This window comes from Mustela putorius, unplaced genomic scaffold, assembly GCF_011764305.1.
Source record: "Mustela putorius furo isolate JIRA1106 unplaced genomic scaffold, ASM1176430v1.1 tig00003898_pilon_pilon_pilon, whole genome shotgun sequence".
NCBI lineage: Eukaryota > Metazoa > Chordata > Mammalia > Carnivora > Mustelidae > Mustela > Mustela putorius.
Genome location: NW_025422047.1, coordinates 15527009 through 15554913, shown reverse-complemented (window position 1 = coordinate 15554913; position 27905 = coordinate 15527009). Strand labels below are relative to the sequence as shown.

The window sequence follows — 27905 nt, the reverse complement described above, 5'->3', positions numbered from 1 at the left end:
CTTACTAGTAACGTTGAGAACTTACCAGATTATTTCATAGAAAAGTATATTAAAGACAAAAGCTTATTTATATATTTATCTTTGTAGCCTTTATTAATGGTGTTACCTTGCACATTAAAAGTGCTTCATAAATATTGAATTCACTTGCATTCTTAACTTAAATCCCAGTTTATCAGAAGTCTTCTTTTTTTTTTTTAAAGATTTTATTTATTTATTTGTCAGAGAGAGAGGAGCGAGAGTGACCACAAGCAGACAGAGTGGCAGGCAGAGGCAGAGGGAGAAGCAGGCTCCCGGCTGAGCAAGGAGCCCGATGCGGGACTCGATCCCAGGACGCTGGGATCATGACCTGAGCCGGAGGCAGCCGCTTAACCAGCTGAGCCACCCAAGCGTCCCCATCAGAAGTCTTCTTTAATGAAATCGTTGTCAGCCTACTCCCCACTGTAATATATGAATTACTTCATCTTTATTTTTAAAATAGTAAGTAATGTAAATTAATAAAACATTGATTCTTAGAAATACGCCATAATTTTAGTATATAAAAAATTTAAATAAAAAATAATGTCTTTATTCAAGTAAGTGAAAAATTCAGAAACTTATAGAAAATTATAATGTCAATGGGGAAACCTGTGCTATATTATTTTATTCTCGTAGACTTTAGGACCAGAAATTTAAAGTGTTGTTCTTCTTTATATCTATTATATATCAGCTCTTCCCCAACTTCCTCCTCATCACCTCCACTTTTCTTTCCTGCACCTCCCATCTCAGCTGGTAGGTTAGTACTTAGCATGGAGTAGTTACCCAGTAATTACTTTATTCAGTGTCCTTTATAATTGCCTACCCTTATAAGGCTGCACGTAAAGGCAACCCACTAGCATAGTTATTCAAGACCTGAACAGAGAAAAAAGCTCAGTTCTAAGTTCTAAGTTGTCGCTATTTATACCAGACAATTGAAAACCCCCACTATTTGCTCTTTCTTCTTTTTAAAATGATACTTTGTTTTGGCTTCTATATGACACCTGTATCTCTACTCAGTTCTTACCATCCACCAATTATATGCTGCCTACAGCACTACAATTTATATGCTGCCAACAGCACTACAGTTTGTTAGGAAGAAGAGCCTGGAAGTGGCAGAGGCAGACAGGGAAGGACTGCTAGAAACTGTGAGAGCAGAAGTTGTTTCTATCTTGAATCCTGCTGTGTTGCCTCTCACACAACCAGCACAATTCCTGGCACATAGTAAGTGCCTAAAAACATCTGTCAAGGGAATGCATTTATGAGATCAGTATTTGGGTTTATACTATAAATGACCAATTATAATCTATTTGCTTATATCTTTACCCTATGTATAAAAACTAAATTTTTACTTTATAAACACTTTAGAACACTGTTCTCCTCTCTCTGATGACCTTCTTACTTATAAAAAAATACCCACTTTTTAACACCTGATGGGGAACAAAAGGGAAAATGATCCTAATAGCAAGAGGGCTTAAATAGAGGAGAATCAGCTAACCTCTGCTTTTACAGACCACAGTAACAATACATATTGCATACACAATGGTTGTATTATTTTAAATCCTGAATTTAAAAACTAGAAGACTTCAACTGTAGTCCAGAGAAGACTAGATTCTTTGTGTCTCTGTTCTCTCCTCAAAATAATGATCATGATGGACTAGATCAGTACTTTGTATACTTGTTTTGGAAACACAAATACTTTTGGGAATATGATGAAAGCTTTGAATCCACTTCCCAATATTTGGTACACAATTTCTCTTCACCAGTTTCCCTGAGAACTGCATGCAAAAACTCCATGTCAAGATCGCTGGACTAGGCAATCTTAAGGGTTCCTTCTATCCCTATTAACTCCAGAATGGAGTTGTTTTTGTCGCATACAACCCCACTTTGTAGCGTTGAGAGAAAAAATAGATTTTTTTTGCTTTCAAGTATTAACACACACTATATGGTTTCCTCTCTACCTTTGCAGTTAGAGTGCCTCCTAATGAGAACTTAAGCCAAATTAGCAGCTTCTGTAAGGACAACTGTCTATTCGTCATGCTGATTTCACAAATGTGTTGCTCTATTATTTCTTTAACTTGTTCTTTCTTGATACTTTGATTCCCAACTTGACTAAAAGGTCTTCAGATGCAGAAACCGTATGTGGTAGCCAGCCTTTGGTTTGGCCTATAACAATCCCCACCACTTGGTATTCACATCCTTGAGTAGTTCCTTCCCACATTTGACTGAATGGTCTGCAAGACACATAAAATGAGGCAAAAGTGATGGTATGTCACACCGCAGCTTCTACCTTGAAGATGCCCTCTCTGGCTTTCTCTCTTTCTCTCCCTCTCCTTCATCACTCTATCTGAAGGAGGCCTGTTGCCATGTCATGAGAGGCCCTCATAGTGAAGGGAATTTTCTGGCCAACAGGCTGCCATGAACTGAAGCCTGCCAACTACCCTGGGAAAGCTTGGAAGGAGAACCTTCAGTCCTAGTCAGGTCTTGAGAAGACTGCAGCCCCACCTGAAAGCTTATCTCCTGACAGACTATAATCTAGAACCACTCAGCTCAGCTGCTCTCAGATTCAGGACACTCTGACCCTATGAAATAATAAATATTGTAAGCTACTGAATTTTGGATTATTTGTTATGTAGCAATAGACAGCTAAAACACCCCCCCCCTTGCTTAGTACTTTTGGTAACATTTTATAGTTGAAACCTATTCAAATAATCTGCTCTAGCACCCTTTGAAAAAAAACAAAACAAAAGCAAAAAACAGAACAGAACTGAGACCCAGAATAGTTAAGTACTTGCCTAAGGTCATTCAGTTAATTCCTGGAAGGAATTGGATTAAAGACCGGATCCTGTAATACCTAATACAGTGTTATTTCCATGCCTCTTATTTTCTATTCAATCTAATTCTACTCTTAGGTGGTATATAATATGTATTTATGTTTATACTTAAAGAGAACTGTTGGTATGATAAACTAAGACTGATAAATCATAGGTGAATTGTTCAAGCCTACTTTACCTGCCCTTTGTTTTCTCCTCTGGACAACCTAGGTTCATTCATAAACTATAGCAAAAAGTTAATAGGAAAAAGTAATGGATATTAATTAACATGAGCTAACTTTGCCATTTGTGAGTGGTTGTGGTAAGAAGCTTTGGGAGGAAAAGAGGCTAAATTTTCTAATAAAATAAATCTTCCAATTATTAATAAATATTAACCATCCAGATCATTTTTATGAATAATGAAACTAACTTTTTTATCAGTTACTATTTCTACATTCTTCTTATTAGCTCCTTATTACCTATAGAATAAAGTTCATGTTCCATAAAATATAAAATAAATGTGCAAGAAATGAGACTTCACTGCATTCTCATATCTCCCTACTTTCTACCTTGAAGCCAATACTTCAGAAATACTAATTCCCATAATTCCCATACATACCTCCTTAATTATCACTCAGCTTTTCCTCATACGTTTTCCAGGAAGAGATGCCCTTACTTGACTCCCTTCCCCATTCCCTGCCCACTTCTCTAGACTGGTTCACTCCCACTAGCTCTTGAAGATAAAGTTCAAACATCATGTCTTGCAAGAGTCCTGTTCAGCTTCCTCTAGGTTATGTCACCTCCCCTCCACTGTGGTCCCTCTCTGAACATATTTTTATCACATACTTATCATATTCTATTAAAATTGAGGTTTTGGTGTTGGTTTCCCAAATAGGCTGAAATTTTTCAAATATTGGGTCTCTACATATACATCTATGTACCCACAGTACATAGCATAATAATATATGCTCAGATCAATATTGCAATAAATAGTATTCTAGTTGGAGCACCTGGGTGGCTCAGTGGGTTGAGCCTCTGCCTTCAGCTCAGGTCATGATCTCAGGGTCCTGAGATCGAGCCCCACATCGGGCTCTCTGCTCAGCGGGGAGCCTGCTTCCCCCTCTCTCTGCCCACTTGTGATCTCTCTCTCTCTCTCTGTCAAATAAATAAACAAAAACTAAACAAAAAGAAAATATGCAAGTGAAGTGAAAATGAAAAAAAAAGTTTAAAAAAATAGTATCCTAGTTGCTGAAAAGAGCCATTGCAACTTTGAGAATAAAAACCTTCTAAGGTATTTTTAGGATATTGAAAAACCAAAGGTGATTCAAATCACAAATAATGTATATGTTTGGTTTTCAAAGATACAATATAATTTACAAAAAAGCACAAAAAATCTAAAAAAAAATAGAATCCCGGATACACTGTCTTTGCACTAAATCATCATTTTTGTCCCTTTTTTTTTCCCCCTCTGTTTTTCTTTAATTGGGCAGGGTCCTAAAAGGATTAGAAATAAATTGAGAACATAATAATCATGGACAAAAGAAATAAGCAATTTGCCAGTAAGCGATTTCTCTTTTAACCTATCCTTCAGAAGTGCTTCTTAGAACAAACTCTGCTGTTTCTTTTGTTTATTTTTGTGTTTCTTCTGTTTGGATTGCATGGCCTTTTAGAGAGGGAAACTATCTGGCTGTATTCCTAACATTGTCTTATTTATTTTCTGAAATTAAATTGTATATATGTATGTATACTATAATAAGTATGCATACACTAATGAACAGAAGTATAAATATTTTAATAAATACCAGAAATGTGATTAAAATGCAACCAAATTAATTTTTGCAGCATCTTTAGCAGTGAGTACACAAAATAAACTGAAGTTTCTAGGCCAACTCAGGGGAAGACAGATGGAGATGTTTTGTACCAGGAACGTTGGAGTAGAGTTTTTATTTAATAATGAGGAAATAATGCCAAGTACTCATTAGGTCATATTACAGAGAAGAAAATTTCAGCTGTTTATAGTTCTTCATATGCAAATTATCCCACTGCATGGTTCAAATTCATGTGTGATGTTTTAATAACACCAGTGACAGTATTGTGATCATGTGGTGATAACTGAAACTATGCTTTGGAGTTGCCCCATCTGCAAAATGAACATAACTCTGCCAATTTTAAAAGTGCTGTGTGAAGATTAAATGAGGTAATATACAGAAAGTGTTTAGCACAGTGCCAGGCATGTGTAGCATGTTGGTAACTTTACCTCTTTCATTACAGGAGAGAAAATGTTACTTAAAAAGCCTCGGTTTTGCCCCTTTAAAATCTCTTAGTAACTTGTGTTGGCTCTAAGGACACTGAAACATTTAAATCAGTATTCTGAACATGACCTTTTTACTCTTTAATATTTAATGATGTTAGTCACACAGTGAACTCACCAGGCTTACTATTTAATACCTGCTCTCTGTGAGTTAACTGAACTACCCAAGAATTACCAGAAAACAATCCAACCCTTACACATAGAGAATTTTGTTACGATCATTTCGATCATCAACTAATCTTTTAACACCAATCTTTCTTAATTAAAATAAACAACACCTAAATAGTTCTATGTATAATTTTTTTATCTTACTTTAATATATCTTATATATTTTTTTTAATTTTTTATTTTTTATAAACATATATTTTTATCCCCAGGGGTACAGGTCTGTGAATCGCCAGGTTTACACACTTCACAGTTCTATGTATAATTTTAAAACTAGAAGCTGTACATTAGCAAGCTTGTCAGGCTGACCAATTTCCTGAAAGTCTTTTCCTTTCTTTCTGTGAAATGGACTAATAGTATAACTGCAAGCTTACAGCAAGAGGTATTCTGAGAATTGATTAGAAAAGGATGAAGTGTTTTGCCCCAATTTCAATATTGACATACATATTTTAAAAGAATTAACATCACCTTGGTGATCTACTTATGTTTAGTCACTCAACGAAAATGTTCCTGGTTGTACATTGTACAATTTTATATAGGCTAAATTAGAAGATTCATAATAATAAAAAACAAAATTTATATATACACAGTACAGTAATTTTAGTAGTAATATTAATGTAAATACCTGATTGACTATGAAATAATACTTTAAAACATCATGAATTTTAGGTCTCAATACAACTTAATCACAATGATATATAGATTTATGCTCATCTTCCTCGGGGATGAATTATTATTCAATATCTGATCAACTTTAAGCCAGTTAAGAGAAAATTTCCAGACCAAATTTGGCCAGAATCTTTTCAAAGTCGACAGCACCTCCTTATGTCTAGTAAATATCTGACATTATTTTGTGATGCATTATTTGGATGGGGAGTTGAGCACAATTTCTCAGAAACAGAGACACTCTGATTGGCCTAAGTGGGAAAACACCTTGCTTCATTACCTACTTCATGATCTGAAGGAAATAAAAGTATGCACAGCTATTTGACTGCTGAGTGCACTACTTATATAATTGTAGCAATGGATAGAGCTCTAATGGTCATAAAAGTTAGCTTATCGTAAAGAATGTGGCAGATAAGCTCCATAATTTTGTCCTTAAAAGCCAAACATATGCCTCAAAACTGCTGTTTCTCTCACTTTATAGAAACTGTTATGGGAAAAAATATCCTCCATAATGATAATGTAGCATTTATAATGAATATTTATGGACACTTGACTTAACAGGTTACAATTATGATCAAAGATTGGAAAACCACTAAAAAGAAAAAGTATGCAGCTCTCCAGAAAAACAATATTACTCCAATTAGCAGGACTTCAATTACGCCTTCAAAAAAGTTGGGCACCTGGGTGGCTCAGTGGGTTAAAGCCTCTACCTTCAGCTCAGGTCATGATCTCAGGGTCCTGGGATCAAGTCCCACTAGCCTCTCTGCTCGGCAGGGAGCCTGCTTCTCCCCCTCTCTGCCTGACTCTCTGCCTGCCTCTCTGCCTATTTGTGATCTCTCTCTGTCAAATAAATAAATTAAATCTTTTTTAAAAAGAAGTTACCCTCTAAAGAAAAAAATTACCCCTAAAAACTACCCTTTCAAATAAATAGTCATTTTTAGTAAACAGAGCAAAGTCTATCAACTGATAAAAGGCAAATGTTCTCATATTTTTAATAGAAAAAAGGTTACTTTAGTGAACTTAACATTGATAACCTGGGAAGATATTAAGTCACTTCCCATTTCCCAGCCTTGCGATACTATCTTACTATGAGACATCTCCAAACCTTCTCCTCTGAAGGTAATATATTTGTCCTCTCCCTTTCATACTGCTCATCCTTCAGGTCATTTTCTCCCAGAAAAGACTTGCATGCCCATTTCCTGGAGTTGAGTTGGGCAACCCCCAATTGCTCCGAACTTACCGCTTCTGACTTGTAGTTCATCCTCCACGCCCAACTAAACCATTAATTCTCTAAAGATATGGACTGTGGAATTGCTTACTATTGTAGCCCAAGTCTGGGATAGAAGAGGTGTCAATGAATATTTGTTGAATTAATAAAAGAGTGGAAAAAAAAAAGAAGTCATCAATCTTTCAAAGTTTTGTAAGATGTCTTCATCATTCATGCAAATAAGGGGAGGAAACTATCCACTGCTTGCAAGTGATCTCCCCATGAAAGATGCTACACTATGAACCAGACCAACCAGGCTTTTATCAGAAGTGCAGTTTGAGACACTATAAAACACGAAGATTATCCAAGGATCAGGCGACAGGCACTAAAACAAACTGAGAGTGTATTCACCAACTTCCTATTTCTCCCCAGCTCTCTCTCTGTGTACACATACATATGTCCTCTCCACCGTTTGACACCAGTCACTAAGACCAGGATCAATCCCATATGTGTTACTAATAAGTAAGCAGATTCCCTACCCCAAAATTATCAGCCCACTGCTTGGTTGTACTAGTATAGCTCATTTAATTCTTAAAGACTTTTCCTCTCTCTATGTCCTTTTAATGCAGTATAGTATACTGCAATTAAACCAATATCAACAAATTGTCATTTTTCTCTGCATGTAGTTTTTGATGTGCAAGAATTAGGTGACAAATGAAAACAAGGATGGGTGTTGAGGAGGCCGTTACTTTTCCAGGACTGGTCTTCACCATGCCATGTCAGTCATCCCTTCTAATATCACCCCTGCTACATGTGCCTGCTTAGATCATTGGCCTCTACAATTAAACTTCTCCACCAGTCCCTTGGAATTACCCAGGAAAATTAAATCAAAATAGGTACCAGAGGCCAATAGTGTATTTTAACGATAGAGAATAAGAGAGAAGAGGGAAAAGATACATACTTCTCTTTTATTTCAGCAAACTTTTAATTCTTGTCTCCATTAAATTTTCATGATAATTTAGTAATCTATTTCTTATGCATAACTAATTTTAGATGTAAAAGCTTAAGGGAGAAATATATTAAATGACTGTCAATCCTTCTCCCTTGCATTGGGCTAAGTGCTCTTCCTCTACCATTGGGAGAACAAAGGAAGAATAAGACACGATGCTTATCTTTCCATAACTTACATTTTTTTAGTAGCATTGCCAAATGCTAACTGAAAGAATCCAAAACAGAGCAGAAGTTCTATGTATTTCTGGAAAAGGCAATTCTATTGAACATTTCCAGTAAGTGACCTCTTCAAAGGGTACTGAAATTAATTCATTAAATTTGCAGTTCTCCCTTCAATTTATGCTAAATTTCAAATTTCTAAATAGTTTTTGACCAGTAAGTAAAACTTGTTTTTTATTGATAGAATTAAAATAACTGCAAACTTTTGCTCAAACTACTTTTTTGAAAACTAAATGTTGATTGTTTTTAAATACGTAATTTAAGAATTCTTCAATCATGTTCTAATCCTAAAACATATTTAGGCTAATGCATAGGAAAAGATTTTAGTCAGTTTCTAGGTTGCCTAAATAATAGGTATTGGACATCATTTCAGATTAGGGGAATGGTCCTTTAAAGCTGCTCGAAACTCAGAAAAGAGCTTCAAGCTAGGCTTAAATCTCATTGCAAATCTCTGGATTTCAGCCCAGCATGCATCTATACCCAAAATACTACCCTAATTGTCCAAAATCACATTGAGGTTCCTGACTTTGGCACAGATTCTTGGTTCAAGGTCATTCTTAAAATGTTGCTTCAGGTTTATTTTATAGCCTTTTATTTGAAACCAAAAAATGAGGGGGAAATTTGGTTTAGTTCTTCACTGTGCCAGAGAGAGATCCCTAGGCAATAGCTCTTCAATTGCAATCTTTTTAAAAAAAAAGATTTACTTATTTATTTTAGGGAAAGGGAGAGGGAGAAAGGGGGCAGGAGAGAGAGAATCTCAAGCATGGTGCTTGATCTCACGACCCTAAGATCATGACCTGAGCCCAAACCAACTATCAGCTGTTCAACCAACTGAGCCACCCAGGCATCCCTCTGAAATTACAATTTAATGAAATGTAAGTGTTTTACCCAAACTCGAGAGAGTTGTGGGGCAGGAGCACTGTACTCTGTTGTCAAGTAAATTTGGGAGACCATATATAATCTCCTAGAGTTCTGCAACTTATATTAGTATGAATTAGGCTCAGAGATGTCCTACTGTGAAAACTTGTTCACTTTTATTCAACCTAATATTTCTCAATCAGCCACAGAAACTGTGCTGTAGGAAACGCCATTAATATCTCAAGGGAGACCAGTGCCCTAAGAAACAAGGTTTAGAATTGCTGCCTTAAGTAAAATCTGCATGCTGAGTTGATTCTGAATTTGTTCCAAAAGCATTTTCTCAATATTATCTACAGTTAAATCTAAAATTCAAGTAGGCAGATAAATGGAAAATATTACATGGTAATTTTAACATGGTAAGTATGGTATTTATGCACATTGAAATATACCTCATTTGCCCTGTCTTATATTAACCATAAAAAAGAAACTGAGTTTGTATATAGTCCTGATAAATAAAGATCATTGCAATTTTAGGCATGAATTTAACTAATAGATTCAAGCCTCCTATTTGATTATCATCTGCAATCATCTATTATTATTTCAACCCCCCTGTAGACTATTTAGTTTGGCTTTGTTTTGATCTCAGAAGTTCCCCAACTATTATTAATCTATTGCATTCCATTGCCCTTATTCTTCAAGTGCATCAAAACAGTTAATAGAGCCCTATTTTATGATGATCCTTTGTGTTTAAATCCACCCTAAACTTAAAATGCAAAATCTGGGGTGCCTGACTGGCTCAGTTGGTAGAGAGTGCTACTCTTGATCTCAGGGTTGTGAGTTGGAGCCCCAAATTGGTGTAGAGATTACTTGAAAATCTCTAAAAGAAATAAAATGCAAAATCCATTTATTTTTATATAAAGTCCTTTTTCCCCCTTTCCTCTCTGGGCTATTTCTTCTCCTGTTTACAAAGATGTTGCCATCCTATTTATTCTCAGAAGGACATTAGCTAATGGCTCTAGCAAGTACTCATGCCCACTCTAGTAGAAGTGATTACATTCTTCTGCAGGGAAGTTGACTGGAACAGAGAACTTCCAGAGCCAGTTCTCTCCCAATATACATCAAACCAAAAGGTCTGAGAATGACATTATCTGCCTAAAAGGCAAATTTTACCTGGACATGGATATTAGGTAATTCTCTTCTCTGCTTCCCAACCCTAATCCCTTTGTCTTTATATATTACTACACAAACCCTTTTGCACAACTAAGGTAAATAGGTAAATTTTCTTTGTTAGCAAATTGGGTATGACTTCTCTACCTAATTCAGGTGCAGATATAACCTCAAATATAGTAGATATGAATCTTGGTTAAGAAACAGTTAAGTGTTCAGTGACTCTTTAATTTAGCTTTCTGAACCATGTGAAAGGCAGAGGATTTTCATTTTACAACCTATTTTGTGTATAGGAAGACTGGATATGAACCTGGAGTACATTATGCTAAGTGAAATAATCTAGACACAGATGGACAAATACTACATGATGCCACTTATAGGAGGAATCTAAAATAGTCAAACTCGTAGAAGCAGAGAGTAGAATGGTGGTGGCCAGGGGCTGGCAGGAAGGGGGAGCTAGGGAGGTATTTGCTAAAGGGTACTAAATTTCAACTATGCAAGGTGAATATGTCCTAGAGATATACTGTGCAGTGTAGTGCCTATAGTTTATACTGTTACATGGTATATTTAAATATTTGCTAAAAGGATGGATCTTATGTTAAGTGTTCTTATCACAAAATAATCATAATTAAAAGAATGGAGGGAACTTTTGGAAGTGGTAGATATATTTATGGCATAGATTGTGGTGGTAGTTTCACAGATGTAGAAATTAGTCAATTTGTATACATTAAATAAGTACAGATTTTTGTATGTCAACATACCTCAGTAAAGTTTTTTTTTTTAAAGAAAGAATGGATATGGTTCAGAAAGGAAGTAATTCATATGGAAGCTTACTTCATTTAATGAGTTCTTTTTTCTCCAGATTGCTTAGATATGCACAATTCCTGCCTTTTCTTCTGTGAGCCATATGTGAAATTAAAATATAGAAAAAGTATTGTATTCCACTAGTGATGAAAAAGAAGTTACTGTGCTACCAAAAGTTTTTGATACAGAGAAGGAAAACTAGGATCCTGAGAAAAGAAAGAAAGCTTTGCTTTAATCCCAAATTTACAAAGAAAACCAACCTCTAGCTTCATATCCTTTTCACTATTCTGGTTAGACCCTCTAGGCTTGTGGTTTTTCCCCCCCTCGGTTTTCTAGACTTGAGGTTATCTCTTTAAATCACTGCCTTAAACTCTGTGGGGTGGCCATAGGAGATGAGACCCTAATTTGGGGGCATCTGGGTTCATAGTTATAAGTGGCTCAGTAAGCTGGCATTGATGTCTATACTCCACATCCCCTGCTGTAGCACCACTTGAAATTGTCAAAAGAGATTCAGACCTGCCTGTCATTGTGAGACTGTGGTACAAGACTTATTCTTCCCTGCAATGAATTCATTGCATAGCCTTTCACATAGTAGTTACAGAGCTATCATCACACGCATTTCCAGACCAGTTCCAAATGTTGGAGCCACTGAGATTTGAGATCAACTGGACCCAGAAGAACTTCATCAATGCATAATTCAGAGAGTCATTCCTGATAAGCCCATTTTGAAATCCTCATATAAGTTAACTATGGAGCCACTGAAGGACTCTAAAACATTCCTGGGACCGGAGGGCATCCAGGTGGAAATAGAACCCTTGGTCCCATTAAATAGTTGTTTTTAACCTTATCTGCATAGTAAAATCACTGGAAAGCATTAACAAATATTGATGCCTGAGTCTTCCCCCCACCGTCTCAGGATTCTCATTTAACAGTTGTCTCCCAATAATCTAATGTGAGCCTCTAACATGATCCTGTGGTTCTCAGTTTTGGCAGCATGTCAGAATTATCTGGGGAGCTTTTTAAATTCCTGGTGCCCAGGCTTCACCCCTTATCAATTTAATGAGAGTCTTTGCGGGTGGGACCTGGCTTCAGTATTTTTTTTTTTTAAGTTCCCTAGCTGATTACAGTATTAGCCAAAGCTGAGCAATAGGAAAACCTGGAAAAGGGAACGTGACTGACTGAAAGCTGGCTTCTTGTGTTCTCTCCAATTCACTTGGGTCTCTGAATGCTCTAGAACTGTAGGCTAAAGAGCTGTAACACAGCTGAGTTGAAAGGGAAAATACATGTAGATGCTCTGGCTTGGTACCAAAAAGAAAATGATGGTCAGTTCAAATGGGGATTTACAAAATAAAGAAGAGATGCACCTGTGGCAATAAATTATGTGTACTTTGTCACCAGTTCTACAGGATTGCATTTGGTCAGTAATGCAGGGTTTTGGTTCAATTCCATAGATATGTTTCTCATTGTTCTTCTTTTAAGTTGGGGTTGCCCTGGTTTTCTTATTTTTGTTTTGATAATGTGAATTATTTTTCTTTTGTATAACCTGCTAAGTTCAGAGCATAAGCAACTTTACCATCTCCATATTTAGAGGTGGTATGTATATTTGCTAACTACTAGCAGAGATTATTGCTGAGTAGGATCTTATCCAAAGAATTGTTGACAGTTGGGTTGCTGAAGATTTTGTGGCCAAAGTCAAATCCCACAACACTGTGTTTATTTGCTTTTTGCCAATTGTTAGGCCATATCCCGTCACAGTCTAACAATCCAAAAGAGAATATTGCCAAATCACTGGCTGGTTTTCAGAATGGCTAACCCTTTTTTTGCTATGGAACTTAAAATGCTTAATTCTAATAAGTGAGGCATGCTTTTGCTCGAGTCAGTGACCTATCACAATTAAGGATTTCTTCTTAAAAGAAATGAATGATATTGACCATGGTTGGGAAGAGCAAAACCTTTTAGTAATTGGATCCCAAAAGCAAGAAAATGGTCTTGAAGGTCTGAGTTCTTTGTCTCACATCTGTCTCTCAGGGCAGTTGTCAGTTGCCCAGTGCACTGCTGCTATCTCTCACTTGGCACCTCAATTCCCAGCTTAAACAGCAGTGTTATTTCTGTCAGGTGTGGAGTGATTGACTCTGTCTGTTGATGGGGTGCCGGGTCCAAAAATTGTCTAAATTCACCCTCTCACCCTTCCCCAAGGGGGGAGTTCTGACAACAACAGGGAAAGTATTGACCATCCATTACCAATCCTTTATGATGTTATTAATACTCTCCTTTTGCAGAGGATATGAATATTTCTTTCATTTTAGGAGGGCATATAATGCTTTTATTAACCTTATTATTAGTTCAGGTTAGGTTCCAGTTTTGTCACTTGTAAACCTACTATAAGGCTAAATGTGGAACCACCAGAGAGAACAGGCTTTCTTACCTCCCGGGTGAGAAGGGTAAGCAATCTGAGGAACAGTTCTCCAGTAACAGCTTCTCTCCCCTGTGTCGGCAGTGTGGTCTAGCATCTCCTGGCCTCTCATGAATTCCTACGTTTACATACTTGGGTCTTACTTAATGTCTATTAGTACAAGTCTTATTTTTGTTGGGTTCCTTGGCATGCTTTTTCTGCAATTTACTCATTCTAATCTAAATTTAAAATATTTCACAAGACAACACGAAAATTAAGACTAAAGTTAGGTCCTCACAACTCAGGATAGCTTAAGTCATTTTTTTAGTTCCCTAAAGATACGAGACATGAGCTATCATATCCACCTCCCTGCCACAATGCTTCTCTTCCTCTAGGCCCTCCATCAACCTGTCCTAGCCCAATCTTCTGGAAACAGAATTGTATACCCAGATTTATTACCTCTTCTACTCACTCCAGTCCATTAGCTTAGCAATATCTTGGAAGTTACATTTTTTATGAAGAATTTATCCTTCTCCTAGTAAAGTAAGCTGTCCTTCAAAACCTATTCATTTCATCTGGTAACTTTCCCCTTCATTCAAAGCAAAGCCATGAGAATGGAGTGGGGACCTTCTCATGGTAATGCAGAGAACAACTATGTCTCACACAAGCTGACATCTAACTTTTCATGCAAAATTTACCATCTAAGATATTTAAATCTATACCATCTTAAGAGATCTCAAAAGAAGGGTGTTCAAAAACCACTGAACATATTTAAGGCATCGGAATACTGAAAATGAAATGCAAGAGTTTGATTCAGATCTATCACACTTTCTGAACTCTGCTGCATTTCACTTCAGTAGACAATCCAATTACCTTTACTATCATTTTAAATAGGAAGGAAACATCTTTTGTTCATTCATTCAGTTAATGATTGAGGAATGTAAATAGTCTTCACATTTGTAATTTCAAGTTTTTCTTCTCTTTTGGCTTCTTAAATTTTGTTGAGCACCTTCTTTGTACCTGTGTCAATTTGCACATTTTATGTATGGAGCATTCACATTTAAAATTAGTAAGGCTTTCCCAGAAATAATAGGAAACGACTATCAGAATTCTCTTCTAGGGGTGCCTGGGTGGCTCAGTGGGTTAATGCCTCTGCCTTCAGCTCAGGTCATGATCCCAGGGTCCTGGGATCAAGCCCCACATCAGGCTCTCTGCTCGGCGGGGAGCCTGCTTTCACCTCTCTCTGTCTGTCTCTGTGCCTACTTGTGATCTCTGTCTGTCAAATAATAAATAAAATCTTTAAAAAAAATTCTCTTCTAATAAGTTATTCTCCATTTATTTTTCAATGAAGTGTTTCCTTTTGTATCTTAGGGTTTCCTAATAGACAATGGTGAATCAGCTTCTTTCCAAGTATGCTGAAGGTTGAGTGGCTCCTTCTTTAATAGGATAACAATACAACCTGCCAAGAGTTTTAGGGTTTACTTAAAGCATCCTATTAAAGGTTTCTCTTTCCAGGAGAATTCACCATATCAAAAAGTATACTTCTATATGCAGCCTATGAAAAGCTTATAGAAGTGAAGAATATTTATATGACATATATCCTGTCTTTAAGTACCTTGGTATTGTGACATTCTAATTAATGATACAGAATGAATTTCTTTCTTCCTGTCTCTTTCATTTTTACTGAAGAATTAGAGTAGAGGAGGAGTGGTATACCCAATCAGCTTTATGGTTACTCAAGGTTAACACTAAATTATGTTTCAAATTATAAAATAAGTTTGGCATTTTGTGTATGTTTACAAACACCTGGGTTTCATGGTTTCAAGAAATTTTAACACAAAATAAAACACATATGTGAATGTGTCCTAATTGTGGATATTTTTCATCCAAATAATTATGCATACTGTTCATTTTCACTGGATTTTATATCTAATTTTTCACTTTCCATTACTTGACTAAAGCATTCAAAAGGCATTAGCTGGCATACAGAAGAATTCTACAGTGTTTAAGTTTGATAACGATATTACTACGATTTCAAATTAGTTCTGACAGCTCATCTTATCCTTGAGATAATATTCACCTATATCATTCAGAGTATGTGGTAATTATATAATGAGTACTTAGATTTATTCACATTTATGTGATATATTCTATGGCTTAGAATAGAATAGACCATAAGAACTAGAAGGTATATTGGAGATCATCTGCACATATCCCATATCTTAGAGATAAAAAAACTGAGACTTGGAAAGAATTAAATATTTTTCCAGAATTATTCACAGGGAGGGATTATATGTATGCGTCATAACTTTCACCTGGGCTCTGTCTTCTCTACCAGGTTCCATTATCCATGATAAGTCTCAATTTTTAAAAAATTGATTATATTCCAAATTCTGTTGCTCACATTAAAGTGATTATCCACAGAACTTTCCTCCAAATGGTTCTTTACCTAAACCTAAGCATAATAATAGAACAATATTCTATGACTAACATGATAATTTTATTAATAACTGTAATGATTAAAGTATTGCTGTTAATGATCCATTAAAATGGCCTTAGCATTCTATATCAATTATAGTTACAAAGAAGATCCTCTTATTTTCATATTGGAAACATAATTCCCCAGATTCCCACTTATCGGTTCATTAATTAAGAAGCCTAAAAAGCTTTCATTAAACAAGCAACCGAAGTTTCAAGTACTCACTGCAAGCAAAACGTACTTTAAGTACTCAAGCAAATGTTTACACCATCAACCCCATGTATTCTTTTTCAGTTGACTTTAACATACATAATATTATAAGATGAAATAATAATAACATTGTTCAAATGCTAGTAATATAAACAAAATCTTTTTTCATTCAGGGATTTTAAATTCTTACTATCCATGTTGAATATTTTACCCCATTAAATTTAAAACTATTAAAATTGTTTATTAATCATAACTGCTAAATGATAAGTCCAACCCTGATATTTTAACATGAAAAAAACTGGGTTTTGGAAAAAATGTAATACACTAACAGAAAATCATGGGCATCTCTTCTAACTCACTTTTATTTCCTCCTTCACATTTACAATTCTCTTAAGGTAACATAGAACTATGGCACAGAAGATTAAAGAAAATGTTAGGAGGAACCTTTTTTTTTTTTTTTTTGCTCAGATGAATAAACAATCTAATACAAACTCATTGTGGTGCAAACAGATGAGGATACCACAGAGTCCCTTCTCTTTTATAACTGTACACAATTGCACAAGTTGCTAAATTCACTTTTGAGCACAGATTATTATTTCCCACTACAGAAATGTTGTTTCAAAGAAAATCAAATTACTTTTTCAAATAAAATTTCTTTTCCTCAAACTAGTAAGTAGCTTTTGGTGAGCATTTACTGAGTACTCATTTACTGAGCATTTACTGAGAACTCTCTTTAAGAGTTCCTAATGAATTCTGATAGAAGACAGTGAGTAACATTTCAGTGTGAATAATATCATTTACATTTTGCTTAGCTTATAAGCATTTTGAGTTTAGGACATAGGGATTATATTTTCAAGTTGGTTTGGGTTATCAGCTACAACTATAATATTAGTAGATTTAACCTGTTGCAGAAGATGTTTTTGGAAACATAGTTCAATGATCCCAATTGAGAGAAATTAGAAGATGATAGTTAATTTTAAAAAAAAGGAAACTAAGAAAGCCTGTCAGTTGAAAAATGATTCTTTCACAGATTAAGGTTCCTACACGGTGCTATAAATTAAGGACATTACTTACTGTAACTGTTCTTCATCTCTTGGGTTCCTTTGACCTTGCCTCGTTTATCAATCCTCAGATACCACTGTGTTCGACAGAAGAGTCTTCTCACTCTTATATCCCCTCCTTCCATGTAATCATAACTTCTTGTATGTCGCTCAGGGCTGGAACAGTTCACATTTGTAGCCATTTGCTCTGGAGTCATGTCATTGCAAGCTAAAGATATAGTGCCCACTAGACAGATAATGTGAAAGCATGATCTGTAGAGCAAAGTTGGCAGGATCCATGTCAGTATCCATTTGCGCATTATAGTGTAGTGCTCCGGGTGTTCATGAATAACATAATGAAAATTAAATCTTGAGTTGATTGTTGCTCCTAGGTCATTGACCTCTTCCTATCTGTGAATTGTAGATTGATTTAAGAAAGAGTAGTTGTTTTTTTTCCAAATGTTATCCTTATCCTTTTAGTTCCTGATAACAATACAGGATTCCTCCTAAAATAACTCTCTGTTGGTATTTCCTTATAAAAACAGGTTGTAATAAGCTCATTTGCTGCGACACTGTTTACTACTTGACTTCTGTTTGCAATAAGAAATTAAGAATAGGAAAAGGAGGGGAGGGGAGGATGAAAAATTATATGTATAAATCTTAGTAGGTAAATAGTAGTATAACATGCAGTGCAGTTTGTACTGTGAAGGCACATTTAAAACAGCTTTCACAGAAGATGCCAGCATCTTCATTTCTCTCTATGTAGATTTATAAAAGTTATGCATTACTAGAAACAAATCAGAATATGATTGTACCATTTATTCCAATGGCTATTTGGTAAGAAACATCCTGCAGTTAGAGCTATTGATTTAAATTAAGTCCTAAAATCACTATTAACAAAGTATAAATGCTTTCCCTAGATTTTTTTATCGTATGCTTTTATGTTTCTGGTTAATCAATTATATTCTCCTGAACTACCCGCATTTCTCAAGTTAAATGCCAGTATTGTCTGGAGAACGTCAACCTTATCTTTATGTAAGTTCTACAGCATAATTACTATAGATAATTACGTGGCTCAAAAGTTTGGTAACTTTACTTTTCCCCTCAGCACTAAAACCAGAGAAAGAGGTAAACTACTAGAAAACCATTCAGTATTATTTTTAAAGACAAATAACAGTAACTTACTTGTTCTGTTGATAACAGCTGGATACACAAGAATTCCATGTCTGTTGTCTGCCTTGTGCAACTTGAGCCTCTCTACTGTAGCTACAAACTATTTCTCAGCTGAGAAATTCTCCAGCAGAATCATAATTGTTTCCATAAATCAACAGGCAAGAGGATTTTTCTCTCTGTGTGAGCGCGTGTATGCTTGTGTGTGTGTGTGTGGAGCCTTTTTATTCAGGGCTTTTCGATAAATACCTTTGCTGACCTCATTGGAAGCAATTAAAACTTAACCAGTGAGCTGTTAGTTGAATACAACAGCGAGAATAAAGGAGGCTTATATAGTATTCATTCGATGGTCATGAGAGGGAGCTATGAACATGGTTTATGCCTAAACCTACCAGTGGGTACCTACTTTGTAGAAACAGATCTCTGATTCTGAAGCAGTTAAAAGGGGAAAGGGAATTTTTTGCACTATCTTCACAACAAAAGCATTATATATAAGTTAAAAAATATTCCTTTGAACGTTTATAAAAGGGATTTTTGCTGGTTAGAAAATCTTTTCAATAGCTTTACAATACGTGTGTTTCTACTGTTACTTCTTTGCACTCAGAATTTTAGAACAAAACTAGCCTGTGTCAATTCACTCATATCTTAGTGTTCTAAAGCACTATGTGGCCGAGTTAAGTGCATATCTTTTCACACAGAGGTATTTTACCATGGTATATGAGTATAATTTTTAGATTTTATATTCCTAGGCTGAAAGTAAGAGGACCTAGTTTCTTATTTGAGCTGAGCCACTATTTACCAGTATGACTTTGGGCAAGTCACTTGGCATTTCTGAGTCTCAGCTACTATATTTGTAAAATTAGTGCATTAATCTAAATGATTCTGTGGTGTCTTATAGTTTTAAAATTCTGTGAATTTGACTTGTACTAACTACCAATATAAGAAAGAGGATGTATCCTTTTAAAAATTATAATCTTTAAAAATTAAAAATGAAATGGTTTTACACTGTTTATCAGTGTTTGACTCTTGTCTCAGTAAGAACATTAGCACAATAAATAAACGTTTATCAAAGGATGGAGTTATAAGAGCTGTAGTTAATGTAAATAAGAGAAAGCTATTGTACTTTCCAACATGAGGTACTTCCTATTCTGGCTATATATATACAGTGTTCTAGTGTTTTGTTAACTATTTGCTGCAAAATAATTGCATTGCTAACTTAAATCAATATTTAGGAATGTATATTGAAATTCTCTTTCCCATGTTAATACCGCCAAAACACACACACACACACACACACACACACACAACTTGAAATGCACTATTTTACCACCAGGTGGTGCGTGTAGACCAAATAGAAAAAGGAAATTAAGTCCTTCCAATCCAGATCATAGTGTATGTGATTTTTGTGCTTTTGGGGAACAGAATCAAGAGCATGGAAAAGGCTAAATGTACCCAGTTACTCTTTAGGCACCGGATATTGAAATTGATAAGTTTACTAGAGCAGAGGAGGGTGGACCCTTCTCTAATTGCATCCGTTGAATAGGTCACTGTAAAATAATCTATCATGTAGGCCGAAGAGAAGGGAAAGAATGATGCTACTGTGTTCTGAATCATAGTCCCATATGTAACAACAAGGAGCAGTGTCAGAACTCCTAGAATTTGGATATTGCTTCTAAAGAAGTGAAAATTATTAACTCAGTTCACAGGTAAAGATGTTCAAGAGCTACTAAATCCATTTGTTCCACACCAAGCCTACACATTTTAAACCAAGAAATCAATAGATTAGAAGTCAAAATTTGCTAATTAAGTGCTCAAAACTTAAATAAAAGAAATAGATAGTTTGTTGATAAAGACTGCTAGTGCCTCCTTAAAATCTGTTCTATAGGGTTAACTGTAAAATTGGAAACAAAGCACAAAATTGTGATCTATTTATTTTAGGTTCATTAGATGTCTTTGCACTCTGTGATTTGAAAATATAATCCCCATAATATTAATGAGTGGCTTCCTCTCAACGAGGTAACTATATTTAAATCTTTTGATTAGTGGAATGGCTGGGTGGCTCAGTCAGTTAAGCAACTCTCCGGCTCAGGTCATGATCCCAGAGTTCCGGGACCAAGTCCCACTTCACACTCCTTGCGCAGTAGGGAGCCTGCTTCTCCCTCTGCCCCTCCCCCCATTCATGCTCACAGGCACACTCTCTCTTTCTCTCTTTCCCCCTGCAAATAAATAAAATCTTCTAAAGAAAAATTCTAAATAAATAATCTTTTGATTATCAGTTTTCCTAATGGAAAATAATTAACTCAAGATAGGCCCATAACCTGCTTCAATAACACCACAGCTGTAATGAAAACCTCACTTATGTCCTTACTATATGTATACTTTAAGAGGTATTTTCCAGGAGTGCCTGGGTGGCTCAGTGGGTTAAACCACTGCCTTCGGCTCAGGTCATGATCTCAGGGTCCTGGGATCGAGTCCCGCATCAGGCTCTCTGCTCGGCAGGGAGCCTGCTTCTCTCTCTCTCTCTCTCTCTCTCTCTCTGCCTGCCTCTCCGTCTACTTGTGATCTCTCTCTATCAAATAAATAAATAAAATCTTTAAAAAAAATAAATAAAAGAGGTATTCTCCAAAAACCAAGAGGAACTTCGGGTATCTCTAGATGGGTTAACACTCTGGGTTTGTTGTTGTTGTTATTTTAGATTTTATTTATTTATTTGACAGAGAGAGACACAGCAAGAGAGGGAACACAAGCAGGGGGAGTGGGAGAGGGAGAAGCAGGCTTCTCACAGAGCAGGGAGCCCTATGCAGGGTTCAATCCCAGGACCCTGGAATCATGACCTGAGCTGAAGGCAGATGCTTAACCTAGGTGCCCCTAAACTCTGTGTTTTTTTTAAAATATTATGTTATTGGGGCGCCTGGGTGGCTCAGTGGTTTAAGCCGCTGCCTTCGGTCGGGTCATGATCTCAGGGTGCTAGGATCAAGTCCCGCATCGGGCTCTCTGCTCAGCAGGGAGCCTGCTTCCCTCTCTCTCTCTCTCTCTCTCTCTCTGCCTGCCTCTCCATCTACTTGTGATTTCTCTCTGTCAAATAAATAAATAAAATCTTTTTAAAAAATTATGTTATTTAACGTCAATTAATTAAAATATAATGTATTATTAGTTTTAGAGGTGGAGTTCTGTGACTCCTCAGTTGCATATAATACCCAGTGCTCATTACATCATGTGCCCTCCTTAATGCCCATCACCCAGTTACCACATCCCCCCACTACTCCCCCCCAGCAACCCTCAACTTCCTTCCTATAGGTTACAGTCTTTTATGGTTTGACTCCCTCTCTGATCTCATCTTATTATATTTTTCCCTCCCTTCCCCTATGATCCTCTGTTTTTCTTCTTAAATTCTATAGATGAGTTACATCAGATGATAATTGTCTTTCTGTGATTGGCCTATTTCTCTCAGCCTTTAGATCCATCCACATCATTGCCTATGGTAACATTTCATTTTTGATGGCTGAGTAATATTTCATTATATATAGATACCACATCTTCTTTATCCATTCATCTGTCAATGGACATCTGGGCTCTTTCCATAGTTTGGCTATTGTGGACATTGCTGCTATAAACATTAGGGTGCAGTTGCCCCTTTGGATCACCATGTTTGTATCCTTTGAGTAAATACTTACTAGTGCAATTGCTGGGTCATAGGGTAGCTCTATTTTTAACTTTTTGAGGAAACTCTATACTGTTTTCCAAAATGGCTGTACCAGCTTGCATTCTCACCAGCAGTGTAAGAAGGTTTCCCATTCACATCCTCACCAACATTTGTTGTTTCCTGGCTTGTTAATTTTAACTATGCTGACTGGTATGAGGTGGTATCTCATTGTGGTTTTGATTTGTATTTCCCTAATGTTGAGTGATGCTGAGTACTTTTTCATGTGTCTACTGGCCATTAGTATGACTTCTTTGCAGAAATGTCTGTTCATGTCTTCTGCCCATTTCTTGATTGGATTACTTGTTTTTTTGAGTGCTGAGTTTGATATGTTCTTTATAGATCTTGGATACTAGCCCTTTATCTGATAAGACGTTTACAAATATCTTCTCCCATTCTCTAGGTGGTCTTTTGGTTTTGTTGACTGTTTCTTTTGCTGTGCAAAAGCTGTTGATCTTGGTGAAGTCCACTAGTTCATTTTTGCTTTTTATTTCCCTTGCCTTTAGAGACGGGTCTAGCAAGAAGTTGCTGTGGCAAGGCTGCCTGTGTTCTCCTCTAGGATTTTGATGGATTCTTGTTTCACATTTAGCTCTTTCATCCATTTTGAGTTTATCTTTGGGTATGGTGTAATAAAGTAGTCCAGTTTCATTCTTCTGCATGTGGCTGTCCAATTTTGCCAACACCAGTTGTTGAAGAGACTATCTTTTTTAGATTGAATATTCTTTCCTGCTTTGTCAAAGAGTAGTTGACCATAGAGTTGAAGGTCCATTTCTGTGTTCTCTATTCCATTCCATCACTCTAGGTTTTTTTTAAAGTTCTTGGTGGTAATTACATATATAAGCATTTATTGTTCTATTTTTAATGTATATATAGTGATAAGCTAAGCACAGAAATACTTTGAAGAAGTGTCTCTCTTACTGTTTCTGGATTGTGTTAACTTCAGTTTTCATTGGAAACACCTCCAGCTCTTGAGCTTTGAATTTGTAAAACAAAGGTTTAAATCTGTAAAACAATGGATTCTTGCATCTATTCCTAAACACTGGCTTTTTAGAAAAACATTCTTAGAAAGTAAAGATTAGCATCTGGTATTCTTCAAAAAGAAACAGTGCCTAATTCTTGCCTTGGTTGATTTGGGAATAGAATATGTAAAAAGAATACAGTGAAATCATCATGAAAACATAAGTGGTCATTAAGGTAATGATTAACCACCATCTAGTTTTGCTTAAGCAACCTCCACTATATTCCTATTTAATAAAGAGGTAAATGATAGAAAATAGCTTTTGTTTAATAAATTTTGCATTTCAATAATTAATTTTAAGCCTATGCCACATTCATAAGTATATATAATATAATCAGTAGAAGGGAACATCATTAAATATTTTCATTACTGTACATTTTTACATTCTATCCTGTTCCCCATCCTTTTAGCTCCCATTCTTTATCAAAAATATAGATAATCATTGTTATTAGTTTCTTGTGTAACTTTCCAGAGTTTTCTATGTATATATAGGCAAATTGAATACATATGTGTGGATATACACACACATATATATATATTTTTTCTTCTTTTTGTACAAAAGGTAGCATGCCATACATCATGTGCTGCATGTTGCGTTTTTACTAATGAAAATAGAAAGTCCCCATTAGTATTTAGGGAATCTCCTCAATTTGTTTTACAACTGCATTGTACTCCATTGAATGGGAATATATCACAATGTATTTGCCTAGCCATCTATTGATGGACATTTAATTTTTTTCCAGTCCTTTTCTGTTACCAAAAAAAAAAAAAAATGCTCCAACAAATAGAATTGTAAATGTGTCATTTTTTTTACTATACAAATATATTTGTAGGATCAATTTCTAGAACTTGTCCAGGTCAAATTGTATATGTATTTATTATTTAGCTAGATATTGCCAGTTTATCCTCCACAGAAGTTGTGCTAGTTTTATAATCCCACTAGCCGTCCAGAAGTGTAACTTTGTTTTCAGTATAGTATATTATCAAACTTTTTGGGTTTTGCTACTCTTGACAGGTAAAAATGGCATTCATTATAGATACCCCTTGCATTTCTCATTTTATGAGAGAAAGCCACCATCACAGAGTGCACAACAGGTGGCAGTAGGGAAACTTTCCCTGCAGTAATGACAGTAGAGCTGCAATTTAAAGGGTAAGAAGGAGCTAAGCAGGTGAAGAGGTACCTGTAAATATACAAAGACCCTGTATTGAAAGAGGACACATTTGTTTTAACAATGAAACACCAGTTTGGTTTTATTAGAGGGAATGAGAAGGACTGCAGTTCATGAAGAGGTGGGAAGGGTACTGTTGGGCTGTGTTAAGAAGTCAGATCTTCACCCTAAAGGCAATAGGAAGCCATAAAATATATCAAGCCAAAGGGTTACATGATCAGAATCATACTCCCTGCCTCTATTGTGGCCCAAACTTATTTAATTCCTATTAGCAGAATAAGTTTACATAATATTAAATTATGTTATTTTATCTTGTTTTTTCTGTTCTTCATATTCTCAAAAAGATAGCCAAACTTTATAGTTAGAAAGGTAAGATGGGGGGCATCTGGGTGGCTCAGTGGGTTAAGCCTCTGTCTTCAGCTCAGGTCATGATCTCAGGGTCCTGGGATGGAGCCCCGCATCGGGCTCTCTGCTCAGCAAGGAGCCTGCTTCCCCCCTTCTCTCAGCCTGTCTCTCTGCCTACTTGTGATCTCTCTCTATCAAATAAATAAATAAAACCTTAAAAAAAAAAAAAAAGAAAGGTAAGATGGGTGAGAAAAAAGTCACATACACTACCTGACTTGAGTTAAGCCACTTCACAGAGTTGTACTAAGTACCATGAAAAGACCATAAAGAAGTCAGTCTATTTGTGGAGCCCAGCTCCTATATTTCTGGAAACACTATAGCACATAGCAGAGGCAACCAAGGTCCAGAGAGTAAGGACTGTCTCATGTATCTAAACAGATGGGGGCCACAAGCACCCCTCAAAAAGATTTCCCATGTTTCAAAAAGAAATCTGAAAACAGCAGGAAGTCCATATCTGAAGGAACTGTGTGAGCAGAGTTAGAGAACATGCAGAAGGAACAAGAGTAGACCAATGACTCAAAAACCAGAGGGCTGGGGTGCCTGGGTGGCTCAGTCAGTTGAGCCTCTGCCTTCAGCTCTGGTCATGTCTCGGGGTCCTGGGATCGCCCCGCGTTGGGCTCTCTGCTCAGCGGGGGGCCTGCTTCCCCCTCTCTCTTCTGCCCTCTCTCTGCCTGCTTGTGATCTCTGTCTGTGGATAAATAAATAAAATCTTAAAAAACAAAAACAACAGAGGGCCTTGCCTTGTCTCTGAATCCTATCCCATCTTGAGGTAGAAGAAGGAAACCCAGAAACAATGGAGGTAAAATTTTTTTACCAACCTGGGAGGTAACATTCTCAAAGTTGAAACAAGATTGATTTATAAACATAAATTTATGTTATTTCTTGCATATTTGAGATTATAATCCAAGATCTACTTCTACTATATTCCCACTGCTATTGCCACACTGTGGATTTATCTTCATCTTTTCCCTTGTCAGTTCCTTTCCAAAAATTTTTTCTCCATCCCATAAATGTAGCCCCAACTTCGGATCATGCCATACAATCAATATTACTTACTTCCTTGATTTACTCACTAAAAAATATTTATCAAGTAGCTATTTGGTACCAGGTGTTGTCCTAGAGTTTTGGAGATAGAGTAGTGAATACTCCAGAAGGAATATTCCAGAAGAATACTCTGACCTTACAGAGTATGCATTCCAGTGAAGGAACAAACATAAACACATAAATCTGTGGTGTAAGTTAGGGGTGGATATTAGGATACAAAGAAGATATGCAAGGAGATAGGGGTAAATGGGTAGAGGGACCTACTTTAAGTAGAAAAGGCCTGTCTGAGGAGTAAAATTTTTAAATATATTTTTTTAATTTCATTTTATTTTTTCAGTGTTCCAAAATTCATTGTTTATGCACCATACCCAGTGCTCCGTGCAATACAGTGCCTTCTTTAATACCCACCACCAGGCTCACCCAACTCCCCACCCACCTCCCCTCCAAAACCCTCAGTTTGTTTCTGAGTCCGCAGTCTCTCATGGTTCGTCTCCCCCTCCAATTTCCCCCAACTCATTTCTTGAGGAGATAAATTTTAAGCTTCCTGGAACTTCCAAGAACTGAAAGAAGGCCAGTGTACATGAAGTACATGAGCAATGGAGAGAAGAATAGTAAGAAATAAATGAAACTGAAGAAGTAGGCAGAGGCCAGATGCTAAAGAACCTTTAGAAGGTCATGGTAATAAGAGTTTGGGTTTATTCTAAGTGCAGTAGGAAGTTGGGGTATAGGTGTGTATCCTTCAAACCTGATGGACCTGGTGGTCAAAGACAGTAGTTTAAACTCAGGAGTACAATCTCAAGAGTAATTGAGCAAGCCTGGGGTCCCTATAAATCCTCAGCTATGTAAACTTTGTGGTCATTCTTGGCATAATGCCTTAGCATTTTAAAACTAATTGTATATAAGGTACAAAGTCTGAGTCATATGTTCAAAATTGTGGTGTGCCTATGACTCAACTGTATAAATATCTCAGTTTACAAATGTAACTTGACTTTTTGTGTCTCTGTCTATAAAAGTTTGCTTTATTTAATTTAATATTTATAAAAAGTTCTCTGAAATGCTCATCTAAAGTTAAAGTTCTTAAAAATACATTATTACTCTTCTTAATTACTATGCAACTTTAGACGTAGAATAAGATCTCTAGAGTTTTTAGTTATTTTTTTTCAATTTGGAAATTTCTATATAATGAAATTATATTATGCAGTTCACTCTTAATTGGCTTGACTCCACTTAAATTAATGCTTAACTTTACAAAGAACCCGTCTTCTTGATTCAATGCTATACATTAGTGCCTAGTTTTGACAGCATAGAGCCACTCTAAACAGTTGAAAAGCATTATAATGGGTAGGGAAAGAATTTTGCTTCACCCCAGGAGAACATCATGAAAAACAACAAAAACCCTGTACAATTAGGGTTATTACTTTCTTTGCTTAAAGTTGTCATTCTTTGATTCCATATTCATTGTCTACATAGCGAGGGAATAAAATAAGGGAGTGCAAAAAAATTTTTTTAAATCTTTCATAAATGCCAATGTGTTAATAACAGAATTGGCTTTATTTTTTAAATCATTAACTTTAAAGCCAGGAATTTTTAGCAACAAATAAACATTTTTTTAAAGATTTACTTATTTATTTGATAGAGAGGGGGAGAGAGAGCACACGTGTGGGGGGGGTGCAGGGGGAGAGGCAGAGGGAGAAGGAGAGAGATACTCAAGCAGACTCTGGTTGAGTGCTCAATACCATGACTGTGAGATCACAACCTGAGCTAAAACCAAAAGTCAGCCACACAACTCAATTTGCCACCCAAGCATCCCAACAGCAAATGAACTTTTCAAAAGTAGAAGGAGGCAGAATAAAGATAATTATAATAGCAAAGAAAGAGAAGACTGTTACAGAGTTCAGTATTTTTAGTATGAAGATAATCCATGAAAAGCCAAATATCTATTGAATTACAGTTTCTTATAAACCTGGTGGCTAAAAAAATAACTCACACATAAGAGAAAGGGGATTAATGCTTCTCCTTAGGCTTCTCTTCAAGCTAAATATTCT

The 27905-nt window shown here is 36.2% G+C and overlaps 2 protein-coding genes across 9 annotated transcripts in view; one reads left to right on the top strand and one right to left on the bottom strand.

The window, feature by feature from the left end:
• FGF7 (fibroblast growth factor 7) overlaps positions 1–18851 on the bottom strand; it is a 54734-nt gene extending 35883 nt beyond the window's left edge. Inside the window, exons 1-2 of one of the 3 annotated variants that reach the window (XM_004751354.3) lie at positions 18540–18851; positions 17389–17765 (exon numbers count right to left, since the gene is read on the bottom strand). In XM_004751354.3, the coding sequence (XP_004751411.1) occupies positions 17389–17674 (286 nt within the window). In that variant the 5' untranslated portion in view covers positions 17675–17765; positions 18540–18851. The remainder of the gene's footprint in view (positions 1–17388; positions 17766–18539) is intronic. The other 2 variants (XM_004751355.3, XM_013055520.2) reach the window with 2 other exon arrangements.
• FAM227B (family with sequence similarity 227 member B) overlaps positions 1–27905 on the top strand; it is a 194366-nt gene that overhangs the window by 103981 nt on the left and 62480 nt on the right. The gene's annotated exons all lie outside the window — the stretch shown is intronic.